Source organism: Symphalangus syndactylus, chromosome 6 (assembly GCF_028878055.3).
Source record: "Symphalangus syndactylus isolate Jambi chromosome 6, NHGRI_mSymSyn1-v2.1_pri, whole genome shotgun sequence".
In the NCBI taxonomy this organism is placed as follows: Eukaryota; Metazoa; Chordata; class Mammalia; order Primates; family Hylobatidae; genus Symphalangus; species Symphalangus syndactylus.
Window position 1 is genome coordinate 93,085,782 of NC_072428.2, and position 17,493 is coordinate 93,103,274.

Sequence of the window (17,493 nt, forward strand, 5' to 3'; positions counted from 1 at the left end):
GGTTGCAGTGAGCCAAGATCATGCCACTGCACTCCAGCCTGGGAGACAGAGTGAGAGTCCATCTCAAAAAAAAAAAAAAATTTTAAAGACACTTTGAGACATAGACTGAGAGTTTGCTTCCAATGGACCCTTCACAAACGAACTTCTAAAGAACACTGAAATCAGAAGAAAGGCAGGAAATGCAAATAATAACAACGGGCAAAAAATCTAATAAGTATATGGGTAAAGCCATAACTTTATAAAACAGTATCATGATGACAAATGTGGGGATAGAACAATAAGATGGAACAAAAACACTAGATAATAATAACACTCTAACACCAGAGAGAGTAATCAAGAGTTAGTGTTCTAAATTTCAATTATTATTCAAGAAGAAAGTAGAAATATTAATTTACTTTAGGCCTTATTAATAAATGTACACATTAAAAATATTTGAGTAACCAGCAAAATAGTAGAAACAGAATGGTTATCTTCTACAACATGTTAAAAATATTTAAGAGTAACCAGTAAAATCATAGAAATAGAATGTATATCATCTAAAACATGAAAGTAGAAAAAAGGGGGTAGATTTAAATACTCAATAAATAGTACACTACTTGGTAATGGGTGCACTAAAATCTGACTTCACCACTATATCATTCATCAATGTAACCAAAAATCACATGTATCCCAGAAGCTATTGAAATTTCTTTAAATGTTTTTATTTTTTAAAAATTCAGTAAAGTCAGGAAAGGGGAAAAAAACATATAAAAAGATAATAAATAGTATAAAATGAAATTAGAAAAATGAACCCAAGTATATCAATAATCATAATAAATTTAACAATGTATTGGTTAGAAGACAAAAATTTTTTATTCCTAAAAATGCTTTTTGCTTTAATGTTTTTCCCCCAATATTAATGTAGCTATCTATTTTCTTTTCTTAGTTTTATTTTTAATTGACAAATAATGATTAAAATGCATTTATGGGTAAAATGTGACGTTTTGATTTATGTTTATAATGTGGAATGATTAAATCAGGTTAATAATTAAGAAATCACCACCTCACATAACTATCATTTTTGTGTGTGAAGAAAACATTTAAAATCTACTCTTCCAGGCACAGAAAGACAAATTCTCCATGATTTCACTTCTATGTGAAATTTTAAAATGTTGGACTTATGGAAGTAAGGAGTAAAATGATGGTTATCAGCCTTCCTTTCATTTGTGTTCATTTGGTTTTTGAAAGATTCTCCCCAAGGCCTGAAAGCTTGAAGGAATGAGTAACTCCTCTCTTCTCAGGCCCAGTCCCAAGGCACAAGGCCACTTGTGCCAGCAGCGTGAGTCAGCAAGATAGCAGAAGCAGGAAGAGAGCCGGCCAGAAGACACCTACCCTGGCCAGAAGACACGTACCCCCTGAAGATCGAGAAACAGGCCATCTGGGTACTACATAGCAGTTATGTCAGACCGGGACATTTCCTGTTTACAGAAGACTATAAAACCCTGCCCCATACTCATTTGGTGCTGGCGCCATTTTAGGCCTTAGCCTGCCTGCACCCAGGCGCTCATTAAAACAGCAGGTTGCTCCACACTGCCTCGTGTTGTCTGTTGGCACGCTTTCAGAGTTTGAATGGATACAAGAACCTTTCATCTGGTGCCGAAACCCGGGAGGGGCTCCGGTCCTCGTCCCCCGTGGACCTACCCCTCCACCCCAGAAAGCAGGCCACAGCAGCTGGACAAAGGAAGCTCCTCAGCCTCCAGTTGCATCTCTGTGCATGCACATCAGTCACTGATCTCACCTACTGGTAAGTTTCCCGGGAGCCCAGTTAACAGGGAAAAATCCACACAGCCTCTCTTGGTTTCTCCAGTTCGAATATCCAGCATTGGTCCAAGAAGGCTCTGACGTGGGCCAGGCACTCGCTGATCATCTGGTCTTAGGGGGACGCCTCTAAGCCATTTGATCCCGTTCCGGGAACGAAAAAGGCAGCGGTGACGATCGCTCCTTTCATCATCTCCCTCCACCATCCAGGATGGTCTCCTTTTTCCCTGTTTTCCTGAGCCTACCCTCAGTTATGGGACACTCCCCAACCTCCATTCCAAAACACAGCCCTCTAGGCTGCCTCATAAAAAACCTGTAAACCTGGCCAGGTGCGGTGGCTTGTGCCTGTAATCCTAGCACTTTGCGAGGGTGAGGTGGGTAGATCACGAGGTCAGGAGATCAAGACCATCCTGGCTAACACAGTGAAACCCTGGCTCTACTAAAAATACAAAAAATTAGCCGGGCGTGGTGGCAGGCACCTGTAGTCCCAGCTACTCAGGAGGCTGAAGCAGGAGATGGTGTGAACCCGGGAGGCAGAGCTTGCAGTGAGCCAAGATCGCACCACTGCACTCCAGCCTGGGCGACAGAGTGAGAGTCCGTAAAACAAAAAAAACAAAAAAAAAACAAAAAAAAACCCTGCAAACCCTAGGCCTCAGGCAAGATATCCATCCTCCTTGTCTTTTTTTGCAATTCAGACTGGCCACAATACGAATTGAATAATGGGTCCTAACGGCCCGCAAATGGAACATTCGACTTTACAATTTTAACTGATTTAAGCAATTATTGCTGATGACTGGAGAAATGGGGAAACACTCCTTATGTCCAGCCCTTTATGCACTCAGATCACAACCCGACCTCTGTAATTCTTGCTCACCTGTTCAAATCCTCCTCTATTCTTGCCACCCAGATACCTTTCTCCTCCCAACTCCACATATTTTCCTTGTTAGATCCAGCAGACTGCTGTCCACTCCTCCCAGCCCCTGCCTCTACCTCTCAACCGTCTTCTTTAACACCCCCCAAGCTTCCTCTTTTTCTCGCTGCAATCTTCTCGGCCGTCATCTTCCCAGTCGCCATCTTCCCAGCGGCCATCTTCCCAATCAGCAGTATCCACTTCTTTTCCTACACTGTCCTCTCCTCAGGACAACTCTAGCATTGCCTGTACTCATTACTCATTCTCCTTCCTCACTGCCTTCTCCTGAAGCCTGTAAACCCATCCCACCACCTTACGCCCCTATCTATCCTCCACTGCCTATCAACTTAACCCTCCTTCCCCCTTCAAACCCTCAGCAGGAACCACTTCCAGGTTCTTCCTTCTCTCCCACCCATACTTGCTCAGGCGCCATCTTTGGCCCATGCCCCACCCTTACTTCAGCCCCTGTGCTAGAGTGCCCTCTTCAGAAAGTAGCAGGAACTGGAGGTATTGTTAAAGTTTATGTTCCCCCCTCCCTCAGTGATCTCTCTCAAATTAACAAAAGACTCAGTTCACTTCCAGAAGACCCTACCTCTTACATTAGAGAGTTTCAGTACCTTACCCAGTCTTATGAATTAACTTGGCATGATCTCTACATTATCCTCTCTTCCACCCTAACCCCAGAAGACTGGGGTCATATCTGGACCCTAGCTCAGGCACATGCTGATACAATTCATCACCAAGCTCCTGCTCAGCCTACTGGTGCAAAGGCAGTCCCCAACCAGGACCCCCACTGGGATTATCAAGATGGGGCCTCTGGACGCTGCTGTCGAGACCACATGATTGTGTGCCTCCTTGCAGGACTGAAAAAGGCTGCCCATAAAGTATTAAACTATGAAAAACTTTCAGAAATCCCCCAAGGTCCTGACGAAAACCCAGCCCTTTTTATCTCTCGTTTAACTGAAGCCATGAGAAAATATACCAACCTAGACCTAGCCAGCCCAGAAGGAACTGATATTTTAAACCTTCAGTTCATCTCCCAATCCACCCCTGATACTCAGCGCCAGCTTCAAAAACTTGACGACAGCCCTCAAACCCCACAACGAGACCTTCTTAATTTAGCCTTCAAAGTCTTTAACAATCGTGATGAGGAAAGTAAAAGGCAAAAACAGGCAGGGTTTCAAATGCTTGCCTCCTCCATCAGGGGCCCTGCAGGCCCATGGGGCCACAGCTCCACACAGAAGCCTCCTAGCAATCCACCTCCACCTGGCGCCTGCTTCAAGTGTGGCAATGAAGGCCACTGGCCCACACAATGCCCAAACCCAGGTAAGCCCACCAGGCCATGTCCCCTCTGCAGAGGACCCCACTGGAAGTTAGACTGCGAGCAGCCCCTGCAAGGACTGCCCCCACCCCTTCCTAAACCAACCTCCTACTCAGATCTCATCAGCCTTGCCGCTGAAGACTGATGGTGCCTTGGAACAGATACCCCAGCAACTACCATCGCTTCATTGGAGCCAAGGGTAACCCTGATGGTGGCAGGTAGGCCAGTATGTTTTTAAAATTAATACCGGGGCAACCTATTCTGCTTTCCCTAATTTTTCAGGACCCACCCAGTCCTCCCAAGTCTCTATCGTGGGAACTGACGAACAAGCCTCCAAACCCTGAGCTCCCCTCCTCCACTTTTATGCTCCCTGCACACCTTTTCCTTCACTCACTCTTTCTTAGTCCTGCCCTCATGCCCAACTCCGCTCCAAGGCATCCTTTCAAAACTCCACACTGCTCTCCACTTCCACGTTCCCCATAGTACCCAACGCATCAACCCAGACCCCTCTGGGGCTTCTTTCTTCTACTCCATCCTCCCACCTTAAAACTGCAACCTTTCCTTATCCGCCATCTGTAGTTAGCCCCCCTGTTTGGGGTAATTCCACACCCTCAGTCACAAAACACCACACTCCTGTCCATCCGCATTACCCTTAAAGAGCCCACCCAGTTCCTATCACAGAAGCAGTATCCCATCCCCCAAGCAGCTCTCACAGGCCTGAAGCCTATCATTTCTCACCTCCTCGCCAGTCACCTACTCCGCCCAACATACTCCCCTTTTAACACACCAATTCTACCTGTTAAAAAACCAGATGGAACTTATCGCTTAGTCCAGGACCTCAGGCTTATTAACCAAGCTGTACTCCCAGTATGTCCAGTAGCTCCTAACCCATATACTTTACTTTCTGCAATTCCCTCCAATACCACCCATTTTTCTGTTCTAGACCTAAAGGATGTTTTTTCACAATTCCTTTACACCCTGATTCCCAAAACCTCTTTGCCTTTACGTGGGAAATCCCCAACACCCACGGAGTCCCTGTGTATGATCACTTAAACAGAGAAAAACGATCCTTAAAGGTAGGAGGAAGCCGAAGATGGCAAGAGGACGAGTGGCCTCTGCAAGGGATCATCGAATATTATGGTCCTGCCACTTGGATAGAGGATGGTTCATGGGGTTATCGCACTCCCATATATATGCTAAATAGAATAATTAAGACTACAGGCTGTTCTAGAGATAATCACTAAGCAAACCGCCTCAGTCCTGGAAATGCTCGCACAACAACGAAAACAAATGTGCGTGGCAATTTATCAAAACAGGCTAGCACTAGACTACTTATTAGCAGAAGAGAGTGGAGTCTGTGGTAACTTTAATGTCTCCAATTGTTGTCTTAACATAGACGATAATGGAAAAGCAGTTCTAGAAATCACTTCAAACATCAGAAAAGTAGCCCATGTACCAGTCCAAACCTGGAAAGGATGAGACCTGGCAAACCTTTTAGGAGGATGGTTCTCTAATTTAGAAGGATTTAAATGCTGGTAAGGACAGTAATCTTCATCATTGGGCTCCTCCTGTTTCTCCCCTGTGTTTATCCCACTGATAATAAAAGCCATTAAAACTCTTGTTGAAACTACAGTTAACCAACTATGTTTATTGAGGCACTATTCACAATAGCAAAGACTTGGAACCAAGCCAAATGTCCAACAATGATAGACTGGATTAAGAAAATGTGGCACATATACACCATGGAATACTATGCAGCCATAAAAAATGATGAGTTCATGTCCTTTGTAGGGACATGGATGAAACTGGAAACCATCATTCTCAGCAAACTATCGCAAGGACAAAAACCAAACACCACATGTTCTCACTCATAGGTGGGAACTGAACAATGAGAACACATGGACACAGGAGGGGGAACATCACACTCCAGGGACTGTTGTGGGGTGGGGGAAGGGGGGAGGGACAGCATTAGGAGATACACCTAATGTTAAATGACGAGTTAATGGGTGCAGCACACCAACATGGCACATGTGGCACATGTATACATATGTAACTAACCTGCACGTTGTGCACATGTACCCTAAAACTTAAAGTATGATAAAAAAAAGAAACTACAGTTAACTGCCAGACAATCCAGACAATGCTCCTGCTACAATGACAAGATGGATACCAACCCGTCTCTCAAGAATACCCAAAAAATTAAGGTTTTCTTTTTCCAAGGTGCCCACGCCACCCCCTATGTCATGCCTAAAGTAGTTATTGAGAAAGTCACCCCTTTTCCCTTTTTTCTATAACCAAATAGAAAGGAATGAAGGATTCTCCCCAGGGCCTGAAAGCTTGAAGGAATGAATAACTCCTCCCTTCTCAGGCCCAGTCCCAAGGTGCAAGGCCACTTGTGCCAGCAGCGTGAGTCAGCAAGATAGCAGAAGCAGGAATAGAGCTAGCCAGAAGACACCTACTCTGGCTGGAAGACATGTACCCCTGAAGATTGAGAAAGAGGCCATCCAGGTACCACATAGCAGTTACATCAGACTGGGACACTTCCTGTTTACAGGAGACTATAAAACCCCTGCCCCATACTCATTTGGTGCTGATGCCATTTTAGACCTCAGCCCGCCTGCACCCAGGTGCTCATTAAAACAGCGTGTTGCTCCACACCGCCTCATGTTGTCTATTCGCACACTCTTGGGGTTTGAACTGATACAAGAACCCTTCAGTTTTGTATTGTATTTTAGTTGGATTTTTAAAGTTTATCTCACAAAGAGGGTGACTACATAATAATTAAAGGTAGCAATTCACTAGAGATTATAGCAATCCTAACTATGCAAGCATCTAATAACAAAGCCACAAAGTGACAAGGAGAATCTGACAAATCCACAATCATAATGAAAGATAATATCAAAACGATCTCAATACTTGATAGATCAATGCAAGGAAATAAGTCCGATTTCTCAGTGCTCCTGTAAAAAGCACTAGCCTCCAGAGGCATGGAAATCTACATGACACAAAGATAGGTAATTTTACCCTTCACTTACTTTACAAACATTTTACTTTCCACATACTATTGAAATTAGATCTGTAGTTATTCATAGACAAATAGTTATTTGTCTGACAAACAGTTAGTTGCTCTGATCCAAAAGAATAATAAAACTTCTCTTACCTCCCCAAGAAAGTCAAATGGTCACAGCCTGGATTAGTCAAGATCCCAAGATGTCAGGAAGATACCTAATTTACATTTCAGGAAGAAATGGGTCCCACGACCTTGGAGATATGTCTAGGTCATAAAAGCTGGAGATGCTAGGACTTACCTGGCCCTTGGAGAGATGCATTCTAAGAAGTCTTGCCTCTCTCTTTTACTTATAAATACCTTTGTGGTTTTATTAGATCCACCCAACTAATCCAGGATAATCTCCCCATTTCAAAATTCTTGACTTAATCAAATCTGAGAAGACTCTTTTATCATGTAAGTAACATACTCACAGTTTCTGAGGACTGGGATATGGACATCTTTGTAGGGGGTGGGGTAATGTTCTACCTACCATACTATATGAGGGAATAATAAACACTAAATTTAAGACAGCAAATACCTCTGAGGGAGAAAAGAGAATGCAGTCATGGAGGCTTTAATTGTATGTTATGTTTTATTTCTTAAGCTGGGTGGTGAGTGTACAGTTGCTCATTAAATTTCTTTGCATGCCTGAAATATTTTATTGAATAATCTCACTTTTTAATAAAAATACTTAGGAATAAATTTAATGAATTTAACTAAAAAGGTGAAAGACTAGCATACTGAAAATTACAAAACATTGCTGTAAAAAAATGTAAAAAGGCCTAAATAAATGGAAAGACATCCCATGTTCATGGATTGGAAGACATAACAATGATAACAAAAATTGAACCAGAATTTAAAATCTGCCTCTGAATAAACACCAAACAAACATGGGCCAAGAGTTTTATAAGAGTATTCCATCAAATATCCAAAGAACAGAACCTACAAACAATAAAAATACTAAGATGTCAATACTATCTAAAGTGATCTATAGATTCAATGTAATCCCTATAAAAATTTCAAAGTCTCTTTTTACAAAAATGAAAAAACTGACCCTCAAATTTGCAGTAAGTGCAAGGAGTCCCAAGTAGCCAAAACAATTTTGAAAAAGAACAAAGTTGGAGGACTCACATTTCCTGATTTGAAAACTTACTACAAAGCTATAGTAGTCAAAATATCAAGGTACAGGATAGACATATAGATCAATGGAATAGAGCTGAGAGACCAGAAATAAATCCATACATCATGGCCAACTGATTTTCAACAAGGGTGGCAAAACATTCAACAGGGGAACAAAAGTCTTTTAAATAAATGGGACTGGGACAACTGGATATCCAAATGTAAAAGAATGAGTTTGGACCCTCTACCTCACACCATATAGCAAAATGAAGTCAAAATGAGATAAATGACCTAAATATAAGAGCTAAAACCAGCCAGGCGCAGTGGCTCACGCCTGTAATCCCAGCACTTTGCGAGGCTGAGGGGGGCGAATCACAAGGTCAGGAGATTGAGACCATCCTGGCTAACATGGTGAAACCCGGGGTCTACTAAAAATACAAAGAATTAGCCAGGTGTGGTGGCAGACACCTGAGCCCCAGCTACTCAGGAGGCTGAGGCAGGAGAATGGCATGAACCTGGGAGGCAGAGCTTGCAGTGAGCCAAGATCGTGCCACTGCACTCCAGCCTGGTCGATGACTCCATCTCAAAAAAAAAAAAAAAGAGCTAAAACCATAAACTCTTAGGAAAAAAATAGGGATAAATAAATCTTCATGACCCTGGGTTTAACAAAGAATATGACACCAAAAGCATGAGCAACAAAGGAAAAAATAAATAAGAGTTCATCAAAATGATAACCTTTTGTGTGTCAAAGAACATGATAAAGAAAATAAAGACTTCACTTTTTGCCTATATGTACTGGGAGGGCAAGAAAAATGCCAGCAATTAAATGAGTCGTTGAAATGGTCAACAAGCCTTGGAACGGTATTATGTTGGATCAGGTGGCCTGAAAGCTGTACTTGTAGTTTTGTACCTGTACTGTACTTGTAGGATATTTTTGAAGACAGAGGAAGTATTATAATTAGTCCTATGCTCAGAGAGGTAAAAGCAACTAGAAAAGAGAAGTGGCAGCACAGAAAAGTAGTAGAAATATAGAACCAATTTTCTGAGCATACAGAGAAAGAACAAATGACTTGTTTAAAAGGGTCCATTTTAATGTTCTTCCTTTTTATACTGGTAAATACTTTCTAGTCCAAGAAATCTGGCTCCGTATTTCCTAAAATTTTTACTTATTTGATCTATTCCCCTGTATGTACCCATCTCCCATTGCCTGTGCACCTTTCCTGTGCAAATGCCCCCCTTACCCACCTCTTTTTCTGACATTCCACATAGGCCAGTCTCTCATCCCACAGACTTGTTCTCAAAGAAGACATACTATCCCTAGAAGATAGTATCCTAAAGAGCATTCTCCCATTGTCTTAGTCCATTTGAGCTGCTAAAACTGAGTACTACAGACTGAGTAACTTATAAACAAGAGGATTTTATTTCTCACAGTGCTAGTGGCTGGAGGCCTAAGATAAAGTCTCCAGCAGATTCAGTGTCTGGTGAGAGCCCACTTCCTGGTTTATACACAGTCATTTCACTGTGTCCACACATGGCAGCAGGACCAAGGAGAATCTGGGATCTCTGTTATAAGGGCGCTAATCCCATTCATGAGGGCTTTGCCCTTATGGCTTAATCATTTCCAAAGACATCACCTGCAAATACCATCGCACTGGGGATTAGGTTCAACGTCTGAGTTTTGGGGGACATAAACATTCAGTCTATAGCAACTATGTTTCCCAAATTCCATTAAAAGCCAAAATATTATTTTGACTACACAGGTCCATATGGGTCTGTAATCCCAGCACTCTGCGAGGCCGAGGCGGACAGATCACAGGGTCAATGCTGGGTTACAGCCACGAATTCAAACCCTGGATCCCGGGCACATATAGATAGACTCTTCTTTTCCTCCACTGTGGAGTAACAGTCCCATTTCTCCTTGATAGTTAGGGTCAATTACTCCACCCAACACAGTAATTCCCTTCTTTGCCTATTGATTCAGGGGCATGAGGAGTTCATACTGGTTGGGTGGCAGTCTTAACTTTTAGTTCAATAGAACTATCATTGTGCGTCCTGGTGTAAACATTCCTTATTTTTGAACCAAAACCTCTAGGTTAGCAGCATAAGCTTATGGAAACAGAAAGCAAAATTTTTGCTAGTGGGTTACTAGGGGTAATAGTGAGTGTGTCACTCCCACTTCCAACCCTTGATTCCTGGATCCAAGAATCTTGACTATGGGAGGAAGAGTATCATATATTGGACTGTGATTCAGAGTACATACAGATTCCTGGAGAACTGTGCCCCAGCCTTGCAAGGTACTCCCCCATTGTTGGCACTAGAATTGAGTCTTCCAAAGGCCACTTCACCATTCTATCAAACCAGCTACTTCAGAGTAGTGGTAAAAACTACAGTGTAACTGTGTTCACTGTAAAAACCAGTGAATCCCAGGAGCATGGACCCATTGAGGCATTTCTTTTGCTGTGAAGTTTTATAAATGGGAGTTCCTCTGCACAAGCTCTCTTGCCTGCCACCATGTAAGATGTCCCTTTGTTATTCTTTCATTTGCAAACATGATTGTGAGGCCTCCCCAGCTATGTGTAACTGTGAGTCCATTAAACTTATTTCCTTTATAAACTACCCACCCAGTCTCAGGTATGTCTTTATTAGCAGCATGAGAACAGACTAATACAAGCTTTTGTGCCCTTTCTAACTCCTTGTGCCAAAATATAAATGCAGAATCTCTGTTTAGAGAACTCATGTGAATAAACTTAGCCTCTTCCAACTTTATCTTCTTTCTACCATTATCCCACACCCTCATTATCCATTTCCACATATTTTTCAGATTTCAATCTGTATAAATTAGAAAACTCAAGTAGTTTTTTTGGAGTGTAGTGCACTTTCTCATGGGTCACATCTTGTCCCACATCTTCAAGGGCCTGCTGGGACTTGAGTCTAATTATGAGACTGGAAGCAAAGAGGGGTGGTAGGGGTGAGTTCTAAGAAAAATCAATATTGTCTTGCTTGGCAACTGCCTCAGTGGAGGCCATTACAATTTCCTCATGCAGTGTAGCATTAACCACCTTCTGAGGTGAGAAGCCACTAGCACTGGGAGTGGGGAGGCCACTTCCACTAGCAGCAGGATTGCTTCTTCCACTAGCAAAGGAGACTCATCAGAACTTAGAGGCTCGATGTCCTCAGTTTCATCAAGGTCTTCCCACAAGTCCCCATTCCAACTTATAGGAAACCCATTCTGGTTTTCTTTTTCCCTTTTTTTTTTTTTTTTTGAGTGGGGTCTCATTCTGTCACCCAGGCTGGAGCGCAGTGGTGTGATACCAGCTCACAGAAACCCCCACTTCCCAGGTTCAAGTAATTCTCTTGCCTCAGCCTCCAGAGTAGCTGGTTTTATAAGTGCCTACCACAATGCCCAGCTAATTTTTGTATTTTTAGTAGAGACGGGGTTTCACCATGTCAGCCAGGGCTGGTCTTAAACTCCTGATCTCAAGTGATCTGCCTGCTTTGGCCTCCCAAAGTGCTAGGATTACAGGCATGAGCCACCGCACCCAGCGAGAAACCCATTCTTTCCCAGTCAACGCCTTCACTTTAACAGAGTATAAAAATGGGGGCCGGGCGCGGTGGCTCACGCTTGTAATCCCAGCACTTTGGGAGGCCGAGGCGGGTGGATCACGAGGTCAGGAGATCGAGACCACGGTGAAACCCCATCTCTACTAAAAATACAAAAAAAATTAGCCGGGCGTGGTGGTGGGCGCCTGTAGTCCCAGCTACTAGGAGAGGCTGAGGCAGGAGAATGGCGTGAACCCAGGAGGCGGAGCTTGCAGTGAGCCCAGATCGCGCCACTGCACTCCAGCCTGGGTGCCTGGGTGACAGAGCGAGACTCCGTCTCAAAAAAAAAAAAAAAAAAAAAAATGGGTCACAGGATGAGATAAGATAACTGTAAAACTGGGTCACAGGATGAGATTCTGCATTTGATTTTCAGGAATCTCAGCCCTGTGGCTAAAGGAGATAAGACTCTCCCTCAGGGCACATGTGGAAGCTTTCAGTCATTTATGCAGTACTTGAGCTGGGAATTTGAATTCCTGAGCTCCTTCTTTTCTTTCAATACTTTGTTCGTGACATTAGGAGCAACAAGCCAACCTAATTATATTCATTTGATTTCCAGAAATGTTGGAGAGTATCATATGCACAATTATCAGCTCCTTGCTTCTTGTAAGTGGTTGATTGGGAACATCCAATGGAGATATTTGGCATATCTCTATTGCCAGATAGCACCATGAAACATCAGTGCTCTTTTTAGCACTGAAAAAAGAGTCATTTGCATCTTTAAATCTGATCACATTAAAAAGCCAATTCTAGGAACCCAAAAACCAATTCTAAAAACTCATCCTTAAAATTCTGTTCCTATAGAACCACTCTTGGTACCAAAATCTGTATTAGTCTGGGTACTCCAGAGAAAAAGAACCAAGAAGATATATATAACCATCTATCTATCTATCTATCTATCTATCTATCTATCTATCTATCTATCTACCTATCTATCCATCCATTAGATATATATTGAGAGAGAAAGATAATTACTTAAAGGAATTGGCTTATGCAATAATGAAGGCCAAGAAGTCCAAGACCTTCTGTTGGCAAACTGGAGACCCCAGAGAGCTGGTGGTATAGTTCCAGTACAAATCTGAGTCCAAAGGCAAGAGAAGATTGATGTCCCAGATCAAAGGCAGTTCATTCATTCTTGGTGCTTATATGACATTTTATTTATTATAACTACTTAACTGATATTTTTTCAATGCTGTACTTTAAATAAGAAAGGAAAGAAAATAACAATTGTATGGAGATAGAAAGGGGATTTATAGCACACTTCTGTGTGCTAGGCATTTTATTTTAATTATTAGAAGAACCCTGCTATGTGCCAATTATTATCTTAATTTAAAGATGGGGGAATACCATTTTCTAGTTCTATCTGGGTTAAGGTTGCTGCCTTAAATACAGGATGCCCAATTCAATTTGTATTTCTGATAAAGAACAAATAAGTTTTTTGTATTAGTATATGCTACATATTGCACAAGACATACTTACACTAAAAAATAACAACTTTATCTTAAATTCAAATTTAACTGGGCATCCTTTATTTTTATTTGCTAGTTCTGGCAACCCTACCCTTGACTGGGGTCCTGCATTGCTTGTGCTGGTCTCTCTCTCCTTCATCCCTGCAGACAGACCTTCACTCCTGACACCTGATCACCCAGTCTCTGATCACCTGCCTGTCACTAAGATCACCATGTGTTGATGGCTTTATACCCACACCACTGTGTTCTACCTCTCTGCAGGATTCCCACCAGTTTAGAATTCTTTCATGCTCACCACCTGGCCAGCATGCATCTGGTGGAACCCCTAGAGTATAGTCAAATTCTCTGTAGACCATGTCCTAGCACATCCAGCTATGTGACAGTCTGCATTTCACACTATCCAGAACCCACAGCACCCCCGGGTGGCTATGCTCCTGAGTGAGCTTCCAACTAGCAAACAAACCACTCCACATTCCACACAATATAAGATATTGTGGGAAGGTACAAACTGTGGATAGATAACTAACCAACAACCCATAGAGGCATGTTACAACTCAGGGGCAGCAGGAAGATCCCCAGAAAGGGGGAGTAGATGGGATTTGTGTTCAATACTTTTTTTCTACATGGATAAGGCTATATTCATGTTTATGAAATCAGTGAATTCCATAGAGCTGGAAGACATAGCTGACTCACTGAATATTGGAATCAGAACCAAAATCAACAAGATGAAATTGAACAGGAATAACAGAAACTGTTATGCTAACGTTGAGATTAGCAGTGACATAAGGCACAACATCCAGTCAGCAGTTCAGATAAAGACCTCAGAGTTTTGGTTCAACACAAGCTCAAGGATGGGCATTATCATGTACTGGGGGAAAAAACAACATTTAGATTCAAACAAACCCAATCTCAAATGCTAATTTCACTACTACATTGCTATGACCCAAGCCTTTGTCTCATAAAATGGGCATACTCACTCATAAATGGGTGAGTATGAACAAGATAACACATGTTGAGCATGTGTGAACAGTGCCTAGAATGCATGGGAGATACTCAGTAATCCACACCCCACATCCCTGGAACCTGGCATGATGCCCCCTCATCAATACATTCAGGAGACATCATAGCACTTTCCAAATAATCTATTGAAACATTCATTTTTGCCTGTTCTCTTTACTTTAGGATGCCAGAAGAAATGGGAAGACATTAAGGTTTATGCGCTAATATTTGAGTCCTTTCATGGCATTTACATGGCAGAGCCAAAAGCAGAAGTTGACAACCATCAGAAGCCAAAACAGCCCCACAAAATACCTAGCCTTCAAGAGAGAAATTGGACCACTCTATGAAAAATGTTGCTGGTGTGTGGGGATGGGGAGGTTGGAAAGTTGCTGAGACTTCAGGAAGGAATGGAGGCTCATGACAGATATTTGTGCCACATTCCCATGTAGACCTTCCTAAAATGTGGCAGGCCCTCTAATGGGCACCATCAGAAAGCCATGGCAACTGATGATCAAAAGATCTACCTTGAGGCCATGGTCCCTGTGCCCAAGCTGGGCTCAGAAATCATGGAGTCTCCCACCTTCAAGGGACTGTGTCAATTTAGGCAGTGAGCACAGCCACAGCCGCCCATGCGGATGTGGACTCAAGTCCAGTTTTCTTCATGGGTGCTTTGGCTGTGAGACACCTCTAAGACTCTTGCACAACCAAGCAGCAGGGGCAGAAGGATATTAGAATTGAATGTGATGATTGAGATTGAATTTACTGGTTAAATGGGTGGGGACATGCAGCAGATGGGCCTATTGTAAAGGAATAAATATAACATTTATTTTCATCCAAGTACTAGGGAGTATATTTTTTTGTATGCTTTGTCAGAGATCAGTTGGTTGTAACTATTTAGCTTCATTTCTGTTTATCATACCATAATTCACAATTGCAAAGATATGGACCAAACTAAGTGCCCATCAATTAATGAGTAGATAAAGAAAATGTGATACACACACACACACACACACACATACATACACACACCATAGAATACTACTAAGCCATAAAAACTAATGTCTTTTGCAGCAATTTGGATGGAACTGGAGGCCATTATTCTAAGTGAAATAACTCAGGAAGGGAAAACCAAATACTGTATGTTCTCACTTGTAAGTGGGAGCTAAGATATGGGTATTCAAAGGCATACAGAGTGGTATAATAGACACTGGAGACTCTGAAAGGGAAAGGGTGAGAGAGGAGTGAGGAATAAAAAAATAGTGTACAATGTACACTATTCAGGTGACAGGTACCCTAAAATTTCAGATTTCACCAGTATATAATTCATTCATATAACCAGAAACCACTTGTACCTCTAAAGTTATTGAAATTTAAAAATTGTAAATAAAAATCCCACATATATTAGGGAGTATAATTCACACTCTCTATGAAGTAAAAAGGGCTTATACAGTAGGCCAAACTCAACCCTACCACTGTGATTTAACCTAATTCCCCAAGCATCATTTATTTCATTTGCAAAACAGAAAAAAAAAACATACCTCACAAAGATATGGAGAGGATTACACATGAGATAACTAATAGCAAAAATCCGAGCATATTTCTTAGGGTAGTGTGGATGCATTTTATACGAATTTGAATTTGGTGGATTTAAAATAGTGAAATAAAAACGTTAAGTCTCACTATATGGCAAAACTTGAAATAATGTGAAATCCCACTTTATATTTATTCCTAAATGAAAACGCATCTTGAGTGGGTATCATACACTAATCACTAATGGGACGTGGAGAATTTTTTTTAAAAGGAGAAGTCTAGGATGATTCCCACAATTCTAATTTGGATGACAAGTGATGACACCGTTTACCAAGAAAGCCCAGGAATACAGAGGGGTGGGGAGTAGTCCCATAAGTGAGGTGGGGAAGTGATGGCTTCAAGCCGAACATGCTAGGGGGTAGATGCTGTGAAATATTCCAGTGGACTTACCCAGCAGGCATTGTTAAATGACCTGGGTCTTAGAAGAGAGAGATGGCTGGAGATACACAGATTTGGCAATCGTGAGTAAACAGCATATAACTATAACCTAAAGCACGTATTTGAAATCACCCAGGGAGTGAAGATTGAATGAGAAGAACAGAGAAACAATGACAGAGTCCTTACAAACACCATGATACAAGAAGGCAATGGGGATATGTTATCCTACAGGAATTCTAAAAGAAGTGATCAAAAAGGTGAACAGAAAACCAGGTGGGAGTACTGTCACTGAGGATGAGTTTCCAGAGAGAATTAATGCTGAAGAAGCTATTGCAGGTCAGTGGTCAGTCTAGCTAGCACTGCTTCAATGAGGGGTAAAGATAGGCTCAGGAATGTCCACTTTAAGGGGCAGGGATGAAACTTGCACTGGATGCTGCACTAATCAGATCACACTTGGAATATTTTTTTCTACCTCCAGACACTGCTGAGTATGAAGAACTAATTGGAGGAGGAAGCCATTGTATAGGAGATGCAGAGCAGCAGCAAAAATGGTAATGAAAATAGAAGATAAATTAGAAAATTTGGAAAAACCCAAACAGATCAGCCATATTGAAGGGAAAAAGAAAAACTAAACAAAGTGGGAGAGGGCAGAGATGTAGAACGGTGTACATTCTTTTAACCCCAAGAATGAATGTAGCCAAGAACACAGTGGGGACTTAGGAGTCTCAGCACAGAGCATTCTCTACTCCCTACTGCTCGGGCAAAGGACTCCTTCATGATGCAGAACCATAACTGGTGTAGAGTCTTAAATGACCTGGTTATCTCTAAGTGGAACAAAGTGCTTTCTGTGTAAAAGGATTAACTTGAACCTGGGTGCTCAAGGGACACCCTAGGGTGCTTATCCCACTGATTCTGATCTGACTGTGTTAATAAATCATGTGGTTACATATTCAAATTACCTTGTGTAGTTTTCTCCACATTGCTACTTAAAGAGAAACCCCAGACACAATAATGAGGGAGTTCAGTATAAGGGTATGAAGAGATCCAGGCAAGCTATAACCTGGAGAGCTCCTTGCCCTTCAGAAGGTGGGACCACTCAGAATGCGGGAGAAAACACGGCCCAGCCCACATTATGAGGAAGCTACAAACAGAGAATTCTTACAGCAGCCAAGAGAGTGGCAGGGATGGGGACAGGGAGGGCTGAGACTAGAAACTCACAGAGGAAGAAACAATTGAGTAAACTGGAAACAAGTAACCACAAAAG

General features: G+C 42.2%; 3 protein-coding genes across 16 annotated transcripts in view; 2 read left to right on the forward strand and 1 right to left on the reverse strand.

Moving 5' to 3' along the window:
* FBXL13 (F-box and leucine rich repeat protein 13) overlaps nucleotides 1-17,493 on the reverse strand; it is a 304,098-nt gene that overhangs the window by 187,998 nt on the left and 98,607 nt on the right. The gene's annotated exons all lie outside the window — the stretch shown is intronic.
* On the forward strand, nucleotides 1,443-17,182 carry LOC129484838 (uncharacterized). Of its 2 annotated transcripts, XR_010121392.1 has the most exons (5): nucleotides 1,443-1,783; nucleotides 6,397-6,536; nucleotides 14,445-14,620; nucleotides 16,366-16,565; nucleotides 16,708-17,182. XR_010121392.1 is itself a non-coding variant. In XM_063641573.1 (4 exons), exons 1-3 carry the CDS (start codon nucleotides 1,609-1,611, stop codon nucleotides 16,381-16,383), a joined length of 333 nt encoding a protein of 110 aa, XP_063497643.1. In that variant the 5' UTR covers nucleotides 1,443-1,608; the 3' UTR covers nucleotides 16,384-16,565; nucleotides 16,708-17,182. The 2 variants fall into 2 exon arrangements, 1 of the variants encoding a protein (XP_063497643.1); XM_063641573.1 differs by lacking the exon at nucleotides 14,445-14,620.
* On the forward strand, nucleotides 2,539-4,393 carry LOC134736911 (uncharacterized). Its single transcript, XM_063641571.1, has 3 exons — nucleotides 2,539-3,214; nucleotides 3,912-4,033; nucleotides 4,145-4,393. Exons 1-3 carry the CDS (start codon nucleotides 2,587-2,589, stop codon nucleotides 4,229-4,231), a joined length of 837 nt encoding a protein of 278 aa, XP_063497641.1. The 5' UTR covers nucleotides 2,539-2,586; the 3' UTR covers nucleotides 4,232-4,393.